Source organism: Molothrus ater, chromosome 23, assembly GCF_012460135.2.
Source record: "Molothrus ater isolate BHLD 08-10-18 breed brown headed cowbird chromosome 23, BPBGC_Mater_1.1, whole genome shotgun sequence".
Classification (NCBI taxonomy): domain Eukaryota; kingdom Metazoa; phylum Chordata; class Aves; order Passeriformes; family Icteridae; genus Molothrus; species Molothrus ater.
This window is the reverse complement of record NC_050500.2, coordinates 6,929,253-6,947,348: the sequence shown is the minus strand read 5'-3', so window position 1 is coordinate 6,947,348 and position 18,096 is coordinate 6,929,253. Positions and strand designations below refer to the sequence as shown.

At 48.7% G+C, this 18,096-nt stretch overlaps 1 protein-coding gene across 2 annotated transcripts in view; it reads left to right on the top strand.

Moving 5' to 3' along the window:
- The first annotated feature begins 5,754 nt into the window (after positions 1–5,754).
- The window catches only part of CAPZB (capping actin protein of muscle Z-line subunit beta), a 61,850-nt gene continuing 49,508 nt past the window's right edge, over positions 5,755–18,096 (top strand). For both annotated transcript variants that reach the window (XM_036396237.2, XM_036396236.2), the window contains exon 1: positions 5,755–5,886. In XM_036396237.2, coding sequence (XP_036252130.1) covers positions 5,884–5,886 — 3 coding nt within the window. In that variant the 5' untranslated portion in view covers positions 5,755–5,883. The remainder of the gene's footprint in view (positions 5,887–18,096) is intronic.

The window sequence follows — 18,096 nt, the reverse complement described above, 5'->3', positions numbered from 1 at the left end:
GTAGGAGTTATCTGCTTGTAATGGTTGACATAGCCTCAGTGTGGGCCCCCACTCCCTGTTTCCTGTACTTCCAGAACAATTCTTTCATGTTACAGAGAGCTCAGACCTGGGTGGGAACCTCCAGCTCTCAAACTCCATTCTGATGTGTTGGGTTTTCCCTCCAAACATAAGCCACGTTCACCAGCAGACACTGATGCTTCTTTCTCTCTTTGAAAACCTTTTAGCTCTCTGAGCAACAACACCAACAAAAAAAAGTCTGAGGAGAAAGAAACCCCTCCTCAGCAGGACTTTGCCCTGGAGTGGGAAAGGTGCCAGCAACTCCATTAAGCCGCCTGTGCTGTCCTTATTGATTTTCTGTGGGCAGCAGTTGGATGCTGTGGGGTGAGCATTGCTCTGAGGCTGAGCTGACTTCATTAGGAGGGACAGCCTGTGCTGCAGTGGAACATCCCTCATGTCACACACATCTCTTAGGAAAAATCCTTTCCTTAGGATTTTCCCTCCTGAGGAGCTGAGAGGCCTCAGGAACAAAATGTACCCAATGGTTATCTGCTGCTGTGGAATGCAACAGGTGCATCTGGGATTGGGCTCATGTGGTTGTTTCTAATTAGTGGCCAATCACAGCCCAGCTGGCTCGCACTCTCTGTCTGAGACCAAAGCTTTGTTATGATTCTTTCTTTTTCTATTCTTAGCCAGCCTGCTGAGGAAATCTTTCTTCTATTCTTTTAGTATAGTTTGAATATAATATATCATAAAATAATAAATCCAGCCTTCTGAAACATGGAGTCAGATCCTGGTCTCTTCCCTGGTCCTGGGATCCCTGTGAGCACCATCACACCCTCAGGCTGTGCATGGGGACCAGAGCCACGTTCATGAGCACGCTCTGTGCTGCTGCTGCTGCATTTCCACACCACTCTGCCTGGATTGTGTGTGCTCCTGCTGCTGCTGCTGCTGCTGCATTTCCACACCACTCTGCCTGGATTGTGTGTGCTCCTGCTGCTGCTGCTGCATTTCCACACCACTCTGCCTGGATTGTGTGTGCTGCTGCTGCATTTCCACACCACTCTGCCTGGATTGTGTGTGCTGCTGCTGCTGCTTCCAGCTGTCAGGTGTGGCTGCTTGAAGCAGAACTTGGAGAAATGGGACAAGATGTGGCACAGCTCCTTGTGCTGATTGTGCTCTAGGCTGCTTTTGCTGTGAACATGAGGTTTGCCCCAAAAAGCTCGGCAGGAGAGCACTTGCATGGAAACACTGACCTGAGTTTTTGCCAGCTCTGAAATTCCAGGCAAAAGCAGTTCTCTGACATTTCATGGCTTTATTCTCTGTGTACTATTTTGTGATCATTTTTTAGAATAGTAGAAAGAGAAAACTTGTGCTGTATTGATGAGGTTTTCTAATGAGTAAGCCCATGAACAAGTGCTGGATTTTAGCCTTTTCCTACGTTTTTCCATTCGTCCATGTCTCTGGCTAATTCCATACAGATTCTAACTACTGAACTGTGACCATTGTATTAAGAAAGAATCCAGGCAGGCCTTTACAATTCTTTTGGCTGGTATATTAGCAGGCTTCAAATGAAGTGCAACGTGTCAAGGAAAAAGTAAGGAATGGAAAGTTTTGTTTCTTTCTGCTGTGTTTAATCAGCTTCCCCTTGATTCTTTTTTAATGAAAAGCCCCGGACATTATTGCTAGTTAATGACCGAGTTTGACAAGAATGCCCTCAACACTCTCTTTGCTTTGGTAAAGACTCTGTCTCTCAAGTTTTCTGAGGTGAAAATACAAAGTTAAAGGAGCAGCTGCAAGAAGAGGAATGAACAGTGTCCTGGGATCTGCAGCTAAGTGGGATGTGCTGAAACAGAGAGCTCCCAGCAGTCTGCAGTGCATGGACACCTTGGGCTGCTGCTGGGTTTATCCTTTCCATTGAGCAAAGGAGCAGATCTGCTTGGGTGCTGGTGGAGTGGAAAAAAGTCTGGTTCAACATTCTTAGTGCAGGGAGGGGAATGCCTCAAACCTCACACTAAATGGGTGAAATGTTGTTTTTCATTAAACCTGGTATTTGGAGTTACTCATCAGTTCATGCAGGAAATGGGGAAACTCTAACAACTTTTAAATTCCAAGAATACACTCAGCAAAGCTGCTTTGGATTCAGGATGGGGATCTTTTATATTGTTTGTGTGCTATTTTGACACTGTGTACAAAGATCTCCATAGTGAGAACTATCTGTGGCTTGAACATAGAATTCCAAGACATTGGGTAGTGTTGTAGGTACCTTTTTCCTATATTAGTTTCCAAGAAACACTTGGTTTTCAGCCTCAAACCAAGTGATGCTGCTGTTTTAATGACTCTGACTAATAAAACCCAGCAAGCTAAACTTTACCATTGCTGGAAGACTCTTGCAGCAATAAATTCAATTTATGAGAACTCCTAATAAAAGTTTACATATCTTTCAAGTGCCATGAAAGAAAATGGGCAATCTGACCAAAAAAAAAAAAAAAAGTCAAGATGTTTCTTTCTTTATTACAAAAAATGACTATTCAGTGAAGCATGAAGGTTTTCTCTCAGACCTTGTTCCTCAGCATGTTCTCACAGTCACCCTTGGTCCTGGATAAATGCTGGAATAAACAAAACAAATAGCATTTCACCACACATGCAGGAGGATAAAATAAAAACCACATCGTGCTGGACCACAAATGCTTCAGGAAGTTCTGGCTGAATGTGAAAAGTACTTTGTAATGCTAATAAGTGTTTATCCTTTTGCTTCCTCGAATGTAATCAAATGTACAGGGAAAGCACATGGATTTTAGAGCTGCTGATTGCAGGATCAAAAGCCTTGTTATTAATTGCACATGAATCTGATGTTGTGGGGCCGTTAGGATGGCATCTGACATCATTGTTTGCTTCCTTTGTTGATAGTCCCGTCCTTTCAGAGAGGGGCAGAGCCTGCAGGAGCCCTTTGGAGAGCTCTTTCCTGTAGGTGGGTGATCCATGCACAGGGAACCCACCTCATAGCACCTGGATGATGGAATAGCCCTGAATTTGGTGCCAACCCCTCCACAAATCCCAACGGAAGGTGGGATGGTGGTGACAGTCATGGACCTTCTGCCTGCTGGGATCCACTCCCCACACCAAACTGCAGCAGTCTGGTTCTACATCTTAATAAACAAACAACAAAAAATCCCTGAAACATGGCCTGCTATAAACAAGCAAAGCAAACAGCTGGTCCTCATTTGAAAAAAGATGTGACATCAATTTCAAAATGAATCTGCAGATCTTCTTAATGCAAATATTCTTGGGAAAACAAAAAGCAGCTGCTTATGCTTCTTTATACCTATTAGCAGGAGAACAAAATCCAGGATGCTTGTATTTCTTCCACTAAGAAAAACATCCTCTTGGCCTTGACATTCATTTAGAGCTCAAATTGTTTGAAATATACTGGGCTGCCTAATTGTGCTATTGCTGTGCTGCTCCAGGAGCTGTTTCTGTTCAAAACTGAAAGCTGCTACAAGTAGAGCTGTCATTGAGTGCTTTGCATTAATTTTGTGACAGAAAGAGGGAATTTTAGAACAGGCATTTTCAAATTTATCAGTTCTGGCCTCCCAGCCCTGAGGAGCATGAGATGTGTGGATCCCTGGAAAAAGAATGAATAATTTGGCCTGTAATGAACAGGTTTGCTTTTCTTAATTACTGCTGGGAGGCAGCTCAGAGGGAATGCAAGGACTGGAGGAGGATCTGGGAGCAGCAAAACAGAGCCAGTCGGGATTGCTCCATCTTACAAAGCAGATTGAAGGAGCTTAGGCTGAGAAGTAGTGGCAAAGAACTGAATTTGGACTCTCTTGAGCCTTCTGAGGTCATGTGGCTGCTCTCCCAGATGTTGAAGGATAATTCCCCACCTTTGGGGTTGTTTGGTACTGGCTCTGGATGGAGTTTGATGTGGGTTTGTGTTTCTGTGCAGTAATACAGCTCCTGTTTGTCCTGACATCGTTCTACTGTTTTCTCTCCACCCTTCCGGGCTCATTTTGTTTCTGCCACCACTGAGAGCTGTTCTGTCTGCATGGGCTCCATTGTGGTGCAAATCCGTGTGCTGCAGTCCTGTCTCTGCCTTTGTAACCCGATCCAGGGCCAAGCTGTGCGCTTCCCTGGAAACTGGGGCTGTCTGTGGCAGCCAAGGGACAGCCCTGTGTGACTCCTGTGTCTGTGAGAGCCAAGGGACAGCCCTGTGTGCCTGCCCTGTCTGTGACAGCCAAGGGACAGCTCTGTGTGACTCCTGTGTCTGTGACACCCAAGGGACAGCCCTGTGTGACTGCCCTGTCTGTGAGAGCCAAGGGACAGCTCTGTGTGACTGCCCTGTCTGTGACAGCCAAGGGACAGCCCTGTGTGACTCCTGTGTCTGTGACACCCAAGGGACAGCTCTGTGTGACTGCCCTGTCTGTGACACCCAAGGGACAGCCCTGTGTGCCTGCCCTGTCTGTGACACCCAAGGGACAGCCCTGTGTGACTCCTGAGTCTGTGACACCCAAGGGACAGCCCCGTGTGACTCCTGTGTCTGTGACACCCAAGGGACAGCCCTGTATGACACCCCAGTCTGTGACACCCAAGGAAAAGCCATTTTTTCACCCCATGTTGGCATTCCCAGCTCCTACATCAAACCCAGGGAAAGGCTTTTGGCTCCCCAGGGCCCAGGCTGCAGCACAGCGAGGCCCAATTGGGGTTTCTTGGGGTCCTGGCAATAAAACTGGGGTTAAACACGGCCTGACCTGTTCCAAAAGAAGCTGCAGAGGAAACTGTTGGTGTTTATTGAATCCTAATGTTTTCCTGGGATCATTGTGTGGTGTAGCTCTGAGATTCCCATATTGAGGACAGGTCAGGAGTCTGCAATTGGGATGTCTTACCTGAAATCACTGTAGTGGGAATTACTCCAGTAATAGGAAAAAATGCTTTATTTTGGGACACTCTGAGCAAAATAGAAATGTTTTATTAGTACATATACCCTGATTCTGGAGATCCTGCTTCAGGTTACCTCCGGGGGACTCTGCCTTGGTGGGGGATTGGGTTAGGTGTCCCCTGAGGTCCCTTTGAACCCCGACAAATCTGAGATCCCGTTATCCCTGGCACAACTGCCTGAGCCCTGAAGGCCTCCAGCTGTGTCAGCACCTGCCGGGCTTCCAGCAGGTACCTCCCAGCCCACACCGAACACTTCCTTTTAGAAATAATTAATAATTCCTTTTAAAATAATTTATCATTTCCTTTTAAAATAATTAATAATTACCCCTGGCCTTAAGCAGCTGGAGGCTGCTTATTCTTCCACGTCACTTCAGACCTAGCAGATGCATTACAGGCATGTGTAAAGTGCAGTTTACCTGTGTAAAACGCAGCTTTAGGGTTACGAGTTTGCTACTCGTTACCTCTTCTGGGCGGCGTTTGCCGTGCAACTCGCCTGCCTCGTGCTGCCTTTGGTTTAAACTTGAACAAGTGCGTTTAAGGGAGCGAGGTTCCCGCGCAGAGGCTCCGGGACCGACTGAGGGCCGGGCCCGAGCTGCGGGCGCGCCCCCCGCAGGCCCCGCCCCCGGGCCCGGCCTCGGGCTCTGATTGGCCGTCGCGCTCACCCCCGCGCTGCAGTTGGTGCCGCCGTGCGCCGCGTCCCCCCCCCGCGCCGGTGGCGTGGTTCGCTCCGCCCCGCCCTCCCGCCCCGCCGCCGCGCATCCATACTTGGCGATGGCCGGCGAGCCGCGCGCTGATTGGCGGGGAGCGGAGCGGGGGCGGGGCCGGCGGCGCTGACCCGGATGTTCACTGCCGGGCGGCGGCGGAAGCGGACGGGCCGCGGCGTCGAAGCGACAGGGACGGACCGGGAGGCGCCGCCGTTCTACCGCCCCGCGCACCCGCCCAGCCGACATGGTGAGAGCGGGCTGGCCCCGCGCCCCTGCCCGCGGTCCCCGCCCTTCCGCACCGCCCCCCCGCGCCGGGCCCCGCGCCCACACCGCCCCCTCGCACCGGGGGGCCTCGCCCGGCCTCCTCCGGGGACGGAGGGAGCGACGGCCCAGGCGGTGCTGCCGGGACGCAGGGAGGGCTGGCCCGGCCTGAGGGCGCTGCCGGGAGGGGCTGGGGCTGGCGGAGGCTCTGCCCGGCGTTCCGCAGGGCCCGGGGGCGGGGGGCTCGCCCGGGGCTCCGCTGCCCGGGCACTGCCAGACCTCCGGTCCCGGTACCGGGCGGTGCTTCCAGGGGGAAGGATGTAGAATTACACGGGCAATGCTTCCGCTTTGGCGGAGAACGGTGCCGCCCCGGGCGCTAGGAGCGTCGGGCCCGTGGCCGTGGCTCCCGAGCCCGGGCTGTCTCCCCCGCCGGGCCCGTGGCCGTGGCTCCCGTGCCCGAGCCCGGGCTGTGTCTCCCGCCTGGAGCTGCCCCTGGCCTGCGTGTGCTGGGCTCGCCTGGAGCTGTGAAATGCCGAGAGCAGAGGGGCTGCAGCCCTGGGTGCTGCTCCTCCACAGGGCTGCGAGCTTAACTTTGCCACGGAGAAGCTCCGGTTTCTCCAGCAGTGTGGAATGATCTACCTCGCTGTGTTCCCGAATGGATTAGCCCGGGGCACGAACCCTTTCGATTTCCCTTTGGTGCTGTGCAGAGGGAGCAGCCTCCAGCAGCTGGCCCGGGCCCTGCTCTGCTCCCTGCCCTGTGCACAGGGGCTTTTCCCGAGCCTCCTCAGGCATGGAGTCACTTGGAGGGAATCACATCACTTCATGCTCTTGGGGATTTGTGAGTCAGGTTTTCCAGCATGACAATTGAACAATGTTCAAATGTGTTTAGCTCACAAAAGATCAACCCAGGGCCTGGCTCTACAGCAGTGTAAAGGCTGTTTAACCACACCAGTGTAATCCTTTACTTCTTGCCTTCATCCATAGGAATTTCAGAGGCAATACCTTATGTTCTTTCTCTGGAGCTGGAGCCACCAGTATCATGCAGGATAAAGATTTTAATGTCAGGTGAAAGGTGAAGAACAGTTATGATCAAAGTTCTGTTCCGTGTTGGTTCAAACAAGAGCAGGTGCTGTACCTGAGTTCTGGCAGCACAGAGCATCTCATTCCAGCTGTGGGCCTGATTTTAACACACTGACATCTGTGTGTGCAGGACCTGCCTTGGAATCTCAAACTGGGATTCCAGCAAACTGTCCTGACTTATACCACTGCAAAAATTGTCACAGGAAAAGAGCTCAAAGAAAACAAGGAGGCTTCCTGGAAAGTAACAGCAGTGGTACCAACTTCTTTGAAGGGATATAAAAATGTGCTGTTAGGAGAATCCAGTCAGGGTTTAAATGTAACTGTGCCACTTGTTTGGAGGAGGTACAGCACAAATGCTTTGGAAATTTCCTGAGTGTTACCAGGTTTTGCTGCCTTCTGGTTCTTTCCTGTTTAGTTGTGGAGACCACTGGGCATAGGAGAAATTGGATCAGAACTTCCAACACTATTGTGGTGCTTTCCAGTGTTGAGTGGAGTCCAGGAATGCACCTGCAGCCTCCAGTTTCAACTCATGTGCAAACCCAGTGCTTAGGGTTCTTCCAGGATCTTTGCTTTTAGTGGTCTGAGACCAGAAGTGGAGCATTGAGAGGATGGAATGGCCTTTCCATTGCAGAGAGCAGTTGGTGTGGTGCAGGATATTGGGTGAAACACCTTCCTGGTACCTCAGGGTTACCAACATTTGTGTAGAGCAGAGCTGGGAACCTTTGTCTCCTTGGAGAGCTCAGAGCTGTGCCCACATTTCAGTCAGGTGCTCAGGGAAACAGGGCAGGGCAACACATGAAGCTTGAAAACTGCCTGGATGGATGGTGTCTCCTGTGCTAAAAATAAATGGAATGCACTGTTCAGGGCAAAGCAGGACTTGGGAGAGTGGATCTGCTGAGATTTCTGGAATTGTGGGTTATGAATGGATGGAATCCAGTTACTCTTTGTAAAAATAAAACCCTTCATTTCCAGGTTATGTAAACTGGCCTGATCATGTTAGCAGGGATTTCTTCTGCCATGCAACTCTTGAGGAAAAGGAGGACAATTTTAGCAAAATTTATGATTTAATCATCCATAAATTCAGACTGTCTAGTGTAGTGCTGGCTGGGCATCATCCATCTAGGATTTGTGAGGCAGATAAGGAGCAGTGAAGCACAGCCCAGGGTGTGTGATGTGACAGTGACACCAACACAAACCTCGTGTGCTGCTCAGGGTCACTCAGATTTTCAGGACAGGAGTTGTTTGTCTGCAATCAGGGCCCATCTGTGACCTGGTCGTGTCCCTTTTGGACCTCCACCATGTGCTGTGGGGGTGTGGGGATGTTTTCAGTACCCACAGCAAGTCCTTTGCACCTCATGCCTTTGAGAAACACCAACTTCAGCTGTTTTGTAGAGTCTGTGTTGTATTGGGCAAGCCAAGTGTGTGAGCTTAGCTAAATATTATCTTAAACAGCAAATGCCCAAAATAATCAAGTCAGAGGATCTCTCTGGGAGGGGCAGTGCTGCCATTGCAGTGATGCTTCACCCCTGGTTTACTGGGCAGGGGAAAGCATTCAGCAGCTGAAGTTGTTCAAACAGGATTTCCTCCTATGGTAAATGTATATACTGATATGGGACTGGTTCACATCTGGGGGTGAAACAGAATGAAAGTGCATCTCAGCTCTTTTGGGGGACTATTTTTAGTCCTTATTAGTGGAGTTGAGTTGAGAAATTACTTGCTTTGGAAAAACAACAATGCTGCCCTTCTCAGTTTCTGCTTCCACAGCTGTCAGCTTTGCTTTCCATCCATCCCTGACTTCCCTGGGGGAAGGATGGCTGGGGAGCTCGGGGTGCTCATCATCATCAGCCAGCACTCCCCAGTGCTCTCTGATGGTTCAGTTTGCCATTGGTGCATCAGAGAATGTGGGATGGTTTGATCTGGGAGGGACCTTGAAGCCCATCCCATTGCATCCCTTCCACTGTCCCAGGCTGCTCCAAGCCCCATCCAACCTGCACTTGGACCTTGGGCTTCCAGGAGTTCCAGTGCTGCTCTGGGCACCCTGTGCCAGGGCCTGCCCACCCTCCCAGGGACAGTTCCTTCCTCCCCACCCATCCCTGCCCTCTGGCAGTAGGAAGCCATTCCCTGTGTCCTGTCCCTCATCTCTTGTCCATATTCTGTCACCATCCTTCCTGGCAGCTCCTTCAGGCACTGGAAAGCCCCAGTCAGGTCACCCCAAAGCCTTAAAATTCAAATTCAGGCTCAGGATGCTTCTGTAGCCTGGATGGGCAGAGCCAGTGCCCCTGTTTGTCTTTGTGCCTGCCCTTTGTGGGGTGTTTGGTCAAATCCAAGGAGCTCCTTACCCTGCAAACTGAACTTGTAGAGAAGTGTTTTGCTGCCGTTTGAGCTTGTTCACACTCTGACAGACCCACCTCAAGGTAAAATAAAACTCTTTTCAGTGCCTCCTGAAGAGAGCAGCTTTACTGGAGAAATGTGAGGTTCTGAGGGGTGCCTGTACCTAGTTTAGGGCTGTGGAATCCCAGGATAGTTTGGGTTGGAAGGACCTTTAAGGCCATGAGGTCCAGCCCCCTCTGTGAGCAGAGACACCTTCCCTGGAGCAGGCAGCTCAGAGCCCTGTCCATGCTCAGCCCTGTTGTTTTACCCTGCTTTGGTCCAACCTGCTTTAATAACCTTTCTTTGCAGGTGAAGGAGATGATGATTGCAGAAGTAGAAGATTACTCAAAAGAGATGCTGATCTTCTGTTTTTATCAATATGTTTTAGTCAATCACTTTCTAAAGTGATTCATAAACTGATTTTTAAAGTGCATTATAAAATTTCCTGCTTTCCCACTGATTCATGCTGGGAGTCCTGAAGAATTTAAAAAGCCTCAAGCAAATAAATCTTTGTGTCTCTCCTTAATGCAAGGAGAAAGGCCCAAAGCTTGTGTATGCTTCAGTTCTTCCTAAGCCTTTGCCATTTCCAGGAATAAGGGCAAAAAAACCCTCACTTAAAAACATGGGATTTCAAATTTGAATTTCCTTGCAGCAGAGGCTTCATCCCTGAAGGAGTAATTAATATGTCTGACCAACACAAGCTTTTCCCAGGCTTCCTGCTCTCTCTAGTTGGGCTTTAGCCCAAATTATGTTTGCTGATAGGTTGTGATAATTAAAAAGCTTCTCTGACTTGAAGATCAGGAGCTCAGGCCAGTGCAGTGGGGGTGTGGCCACTTCAGTCTGGAGTATAAACTGATCTTTTTCTTCATCTTTGGTGTGATGCCTTCTGAAATATTGAATAGTCTGTGACTGAGGGGTTCCTCTGAGAAGTGACCAAGCACTGGAGTGGAACAGTGGAACCCTGGTTAAGGTGTGACTGAAACACTGGGAGGGTGTGAAACTCTTGTGACTTGAGCTGAATAATTCAGGGGTCCTGGACCTGATCCAGTGGCCAAAATTCCCTTCTTAGTCCTGTGTCCTAAAGCAGGATGGGAACAGATGCTGCAGACAGGCTGTCCTGGGGAGTTGGAGCTCTTGCCTGTGTGGTAGATGAGACATTTGCTTTTGAGACTTCCTTGGTGTGGCATGAGGGGAAATGTGGTATTGAGGAAGTTTTAAAGCTCTGGTGGTTGATGTGAGAGGGTTTCTCATTTGAGGAAGGAGCTTTGCTTGTTTCTCAGCTAAATCATTGTAATTCTCCCCTGGAATGCCAGATGCAGTGGAACCCTGTCCTATCCTGTGCTTTTGATGCAGTGAAGTTTTGAGTGAGGAACTGAAAACAGGCTCTATTCTGTAGTTTTGTGCCCAAAATTATCTTCTATTTAGAATGCCTTTAGTTGCATTAGGTAATACCTGGTGTTTCCTGGAGTGGTGGTCTGAGCCTTGGCACCAAGCACTAGATTATTTTCCTTGTATTCTCTGGTGCTGCTGTTTTGCCCTCCCTCCCTCTCTTAGGCTTCAGAAGGAAATATGCAGCTTGCTTTGAGCTGCTGCTCTTGGTGCCACACCTTCCAAGCTGGCCTGAAGAATTAGGGAATGGATTTCCAGGCACTTGACTTATCTGGCTGCCCTGCTCAGAAGTTGCCTGCTTTATTCCTGCTCTATGCAAATTAAACCTCACTAATTCCTGTTTCATCAGTGGACCTGCATTATTTCAGTGCAGCCTTGGTTTGGGAGCCCTGGCTCTGGGTTTAGCCCCTGGGGACAGGAGTGCAGGTGTCACAGCCCTGCTGCAGAGCCTGGCCCTCCCTGATCTAAGGGGACTGGACTGTCCTTCCCTGTCCTCTGAAGGGGACTGGACTGTCCTTCCCTGGCCTAAAGGGGACTGGACTGTCCCTCCCTGATCTAAGGGGACTGGACTGTCCTTCCCTGATCTAAGGGGACTGGACTGTCCTTCCCTGTCCTCTGAAGGGGACTGGACTGTCCTTCCCTGACCTGGAGGGGACTGGACTGTCCTTCCCTGATCTAAGGGGACTGGACTGTCCTTCCCTGGCCTAAAGGGGACTGGACTGTCCCTCCCTGATCTAAGGGGACTGGACTGTCCTTCCCTGTCCTCTGAAGGGGACTGGACTGTCCTTCCCTGTCCTCTGGAGGGGACTGGACTGTCCCTCCCTGATCTGAGGGGACTGGACTGTCCCTCCCTGATCTGAAGGGGACTGGACTGTCCCTCCCTGATCTGAAGGGGACTGGGCTGTCCCTCCCTGATATGAAGGGGACTGTCCTTCCCTGGCCCTGGAGGGGACTGGACTGTCCCTCCCTGATATGAAGGGGACTGGACTGTCCCTCCCTGATCTAAGGGGACTGGACTGTCCTTCCCTGTCCTCTGGAGGGGACTGGACTGTCCTTCCCTGATCTGAGGGGACTGTCCTTCCCTGGCCCTGGAGGGGACATCCTCCACGCAGAGTGGAGCCCAGTCCTTTGCTGCTGCACTGCCTTGGCATTTCAATCACGTCCTTGTTGCAAAGTGGGTGTGTTAGGAGCCTGGGTGAAAGCAGAACTCAGGAGCTCACAGTTTTAGCAGCATCAGCTGAAACAAGGCTGAAAACAGCACTTAAGTAAGAGGATTTTGTGTGGAAGGAAAAATGTTTGAGACTGCACTGAAGACAGAAGCCTAGTGGTTGCCTGAAGCCACCATAAATAAAATACTCTTTATTCTCTCAGGGAGTTCTGTTTGTGTTTCTTTAGGTGATACTTTTTCTCTTTTCCATTAGACAAACTGCTGAGTTTGACAGTGATGTCGTGTTACCTGCCTTCCCTGGACATTTCTGCCTTGGTAAATACCAGGATTTAAAAAGCTTCTGCTGGCCCAGGCAGTGGGGCCTGGCTGCCAGCCTGGGCTTGCAACCTGAGACAGGCTCAGGAAACAAGAGATGGGGCTTTTGGTGTGTTAATTCAAGGGAGGAGAGAGGCATGAAATGGAGGAATGAGGTAAAATATCAGCTGCATTGTGCTGACTACAGCTGTATTTATCCACCAGGTGCTGCCACCCTGCAGATCCAGGTGTCATTGAGAGAGCTTTGGTGTGATCTTGGCTCAGCATTGATGGTGCTCCGCTGGGTGGCCAAGAGCAGCTTCAGGCAGCCATGAGTCCAGGCAGGGCTAATGCAGAGCTTGGTAAGGTGCAGAGTGGCCAGGTGGAATAACTGTGAACTTCGTGTGGGAGTGAAGGAAGAACCCTGATGGGGCTTGAAGCTGGCACGGGTGTGCCAGGTGAGGCCTGCTCCCACAGAAAGTGTCAGCCCTGCTGGGAATGGCCCAGAGCCTGTGTGGAGCTGGCTGCCTGTGTGCAGGTGTGATGGAGGGCAGGGCAGGTGGGCTCAGAAGTGATGAGGAAGGCATGAAAAACCTGCAGGGATGGGCAGGTCTGGGACTTCCAGCAAAGGAAGGAATGCTGGCAGGTGTGAATATGTTGTTAGGTGTGATATTCCTATGGCTATAGGTGTGCAAAAGCAGGAGCTTCCTGGTTTAAACCTTGAATTCCTGGGGGCAGAACTGGACTGCTGGGAGCCCTGCAGGGCAGTCACTGAGCTATGTCATGTGTGACCCAAGCAGAAGGCATATTAACCTACTTTTCTGACCTTTGAGGAATGGGAGAACTTTCAGGGAAGAGGGCTAATGAGAGATCCTCTCTGCCTGCCTTGCCAGGCATCCAGTTACTTGCCAGAGTTATCTCCTGAATTTACAACCCTGGCTGCCGCCTCCAGGAGCTGGAAAGTGCTGAGTTTGCACCTAATGCCAGGCAGCTGTTGGCTCCACAGAGAGCTGGGATAGAGCAGATGCTGAGTTTGGGATGTTGACAGTGTGTTAGTTGTGCTGGCAGTAAGCACAGGGTGTTTGCTGTCACCTTCAGGTACAGTGCATGCTCCCTGCTGCTCTGCAGTGTGGATTTTCTCAAATGTTTTTGATGGGATCTCTCACAAAACTGAATTTAAGTTGCAGTTGACTGGAAGGAGAACCTGGATCTGTCAGGCCAAGACCAACTTGCCCAACTTTGCTCTTTCTGCACAAAAAAAAACTTCTCCATTTTATTTGAGCAGTTCTAAAACTTTTGTGACCAGCCTGATTGGAACATGAAGCAAACAGGAGTGCATAGAAGAAAAGAGCATTTGAAAAGGTCATTGGGCATTAGCAGGATTAAAAGAAAGCATCACAAATGACATGTTTGCAGATGGTCAGGATGGCAAATGGCAGTGCTGAATCTCAAGAGCTGCTGTATTTGTAGTAATTATAGTTTCAATTAAAAAAAATGAAAGAAGTGACCCCTGTAAAAATTAAGCAGCCCTTCTCTAGGGATGGACTGGGGCTCTTCCTCAGAAGATTTGAGTGGAAGGCAGGAAAACAGTGTGAAAAATAGGTGACCAGACTTGTGAACTGACTCAGACCTACTGCATTGGGTGATTTCAAAACATTTTGGGGCACAAACACATTTGTGTTCATCTCTCCTGGTAGTGAAACCAGGTGTTGCAGCTGCCTCAGGAAGAGTTTGCAAAATCAGGCCAAGTTCTTGTCTCTCAGTGCTGTGCTGTAATGGGTTATTTGCATTTTGTTTAGCTAAGATTTCCTATCTGTAGTTAGAGCTAACAAAGAAAATGTTATTTTTGTGAAATCTAGATTTAAAATGGGGAAAATCCCCTACTGTGCAGTAACATTAATCATAAAACCTGTTGGCAAAGTTGGTCAGTTCTACAGGCAACTTCAATGTCTTTAATCCATTTATTAGAAGTTAAGCATGGTTTTTTTTGCAATCTGTGCAAGTTTTATCTGTAGCCCCATTTCCTCTTTCATGTGGGGCTAGCACATTGCATAGTCACTCACTGCCACGATTTACTGGGAAGTGACTTTTTGCAAACTTTATGCTTCACGAGAATTCTTGGCACCAGATGAAAGCCAGTAAATTGCATTGTCATGTTCAATGACAAGTTTAATAAATAAAACATTGTTTCTGTTACCCAGAAGACAAATGCTAGTGCAGAAATCATTAATGATCCTGGCAAAAGGTCGGCATGAGAAGCTGTTCCCAGAAGGCCTTGGTGCTGCTCCATCCTGCTCTTCTGGTGGTGTGTGATGGCTCTTTTCCTTGGGCACATGGTGGAGACTTGTCCTGGATTTATATAAACTAAAGGGATACATTAGTTTGGAGAGTAGACCCAAGTTTGTGCCATCCTTACTGGGAAGGAGGTGCCAAGGAAATGTTAATATTTCCCTGTGTGCTGTGCACCTCTGTAGATGTGCTAACAGGAACTGCATCTGGTCAGAAAACACCTACAGAAAACAGCCACACCTGCAGAATGGGCTCTTGGAGATGCTTGATCCTTACTTGTGAACAGTTAGGGAATTACAGACAAGTGCCCTGCTCCAGGCTGTCAGGGGTTGTAGCTCCTTCTCCCTGGGTGGAAAATGTTTTGAACAACTGGTTGGTCCCTGAGATCAGGCTGCAGGCAGCTCTGGATTATTTAGAAGCTCACAGATGGGAGGGAGTGCCTTCAGTGTATTAGAACCCCCTTGGTAATTGTTCTGGAGTTGTCCTGGGGGCAGAGAACTGGCCTGGTTTGGAGGTGGGGATGAGGAAGGGAAATCAGGCCCAGCTGATTGCAGGGATGCTTGGAGGAGCTGCTGGAGACTACAGGGATCACCAAGGATTTGGCAAAACACTGATCCTTGAGCTTGTCTGGAGGAGAAGGAGATCTCTGTGGTGGCTGCCCTAGAAGCCCATTGCTGCTCCTTTAATCTGTGCAGGACTTGCCCTGGCGGGGCTGGCAGCCTGAAATGGTGAGAAGTGTCCTGTGGCAGCAGCACCCTGGTGCCAAAGAAAGTGAAGCTGCCTTGCCTCTCTCCTGCCCATGGATTGTTTTAGTTCCTCTTCACGAGGCTTCAGGGCAGATGTATGAGCTACTTGTTCCTGGAGAACCTCTTCAAAGAGGTCCCTCTGAATTTCACCTGAGTTCCATTCCTGGAGCAATGGAGGACAAAAGCTGCTCGGTGTTTTTGTGGGTTTTTTGGCTGTGTTTGCAGTGTGTACAACACCAACACCTGAACTCAGGGAACAAGGGGTGAGAGTGTGTTCAGTCATTAATTGAGGCTAGTGCTGCTGTGTGCTCAGCTGTACTCAAAAGTTGGAGCACTGCAGAATGAGGTGAATAATGTGCAGGAGAACATCTCCAAGGAGGATTCGCTGACTCAGAAGCTGTGATGTGACTTTGTACAATTGCTCTGTAAATAAATACAGATTACAGGGGACCTGGGGGAGCCAGAGCACAGCAGCCTCTGCTAAAGCCTTCTGATCCATCACTTCTTGCTTTTATTTTAATCTCTAATCCTTCTCCCTTGGTATTCCTGGAAGGAGTGGTGGCAGCACTTGGGGCTGTTTGGACTTGACCACAGCAAATTGGGCTGAGCTCGTTCTGAGCATTCCATGTGCTCAGAAGTGTTGGAGATAATAAAAACCACTGCATCCATCCCAACCAGAACCAGACAAAGGTAAAAGTGGCTGAAGAGAAGGAGAATGAGGTCTGCATCAGTGTCTTGTGTTTTAATAATCTTTGACCTTTTATGACAGTCCACAGCAGAGTCTGTGTTCAGGTTTTATTACCTTTGATTGTTTCCTAACTGTGCTATTGCTGTTTCTTCCAGCACACCTTGCTGTCACAGAGCTGTGATTTATGAGTCCATTACAAATGGTTTTAGATAGGATCTGCCAGAGGAGGGTTAATAGTCAAGGGAAAAATCATGTGGAAAAACAGATTGCGAGGAATATGTGCAGCTGATGGAAATGTCATGAGTGCAGAACTTCTCTGGGCTTTCCCAGGTCAGACAGTTCCCATCCAATATCCTAAAAAGTGAATGCTGACAGTTGAGAAGGGAACCTTGCAACCTAACATACTACTACTGTACTTTTTATTACCCAAGGGTTACAATAATTCAAGCCTTGCTGCAGCTTCTAGCAGTAATGCTATCCTATTGTGTAATTGGAAAAGGGAATCTTCTGCCCTTGCAGCTCTGGAAGTTGGCAGGGATTAAAATGACAAGCAGGAGGGGAAGCTGGGTATCTGTTTCAATTAAAAAAACTTAGTGTTGTAGTACCACAAAGCTGAAACATTAGTCAGACATTCCTGTTGGGAGAACTGACAGGAAATATGTGATTTACAATCTTGAGTATGTCTGCAGCTTGAAAGGAAGGAAAAAGAGTCATTTGCAGGTTGTGTACTTCTGGCCCTGGATTAATTTACAGAGATATTTTGCCTGTAAACTGACCAGTGACCAGAGTGATCTGATGTGTGGTTGCTTTGAATTGCATGGCATTGAGCAGATGTTCTGCTTGCAGTGTCTCTTGAGGTTTTTACCTTATATTTTTGCTGTCTGAACACTGAGATTCTGCTTGTACTTTGAATTTCGGTAACCTTTCAGGTGCTGGTCTTGACTGGAACTTGGGTGTGAAGTGTCTCCAAGATGTTTATCTGTCACATCAGGGGTGTGGCGTTTTCACCTGCAGTAATTTCTGGGTCCCCCAGTTGTTCTCAGCTGATGGCAGAGATGGAAAAGGGGGTTGGGAGCACCATCATGCCTGGAACAGAAATGTTGTGCTGGGTCTGCTGGTGGAAAAGATTTGGTGGCAATAATAATAATAATAATAATAATAATAATAATAATAATAATAATAATAATAAATTTTATTTTATTTTATTTTATTTTATTTTATTTTATTTTATTTTATTTTATTTTATTTTATTTTATTTTATTTTATTTTATTTTATTTTATTTTATTTTATTTTATTTTATTTTATTTTTTTATTTCCCAGGAAGGGCTGAAGTGGGAGGAGCTGCCACTGCTGTAGCACTGAGCTGTCTCAGCTCTTGGCTCAGGGAGTTGCAAGTGGGGCTAGTACAGAAATAGAGCCCAGAAGTGAAACCAGCCTGGGTTTCTGTTTGAAAACACTGCCCAGCTCTGTTTGTTTTCAGCAATAACAGGCTCAGATGGGCAGGAGTGTCCCAGCAGAGGTGTGGAGGAAGATTCAGTCCTCTGGGCTTTGTAATAAAGGGACCAAATTCCTGCAGACTGCCAGGCCAGGAGCTTTAAATGAGTCTTTTACCTCCTGTCAAGTGGAATGGCCTTGGGATGGGGAGAGCTGCAGGTCTGTGTAAGCCCTCCTGGAAGATGGAATAGAGGTGAAGTCTCAGGTAACTGGCAGTGGAGAACTGCCAGTGTCCATTGCCACACTTGGCAATGAAGCCTGTGGGTTTCTGTAAATGTATGCAGTCAAAAGCACTTGGAAAAATATGTTAGAAATGCAGAATACCTGTGGTAACACAGCCAAGTGCTGGTGTCTGTTGGAAAGAGCAAACAGGTGAACACTTCAGTGAAGTGTTTCTGTTTCTGCTGGGGCTGGGGAGGCTCTGGTTGTGCCTCCTGGTGCAGAAGAGCTCCTTGGTCAGTGCCAGGGCTGCAGGGTCCAGCACAACAGTGCCCTGTGCCCACGGAGCTCTGGGCTTTAGGCACAGCAGGTGGGAGTCCAAAGGAAGTCCAGCTTGCTGCCTGTTTCATTTTTCATGATTTCCATACCTGTAGTAACTACCTGGGATTTTTTTATTTGTGTTTTCTGCACTGAATGACATCTGCCCATACTCAGCCTTTAAAACTAAGGTGCCCAGC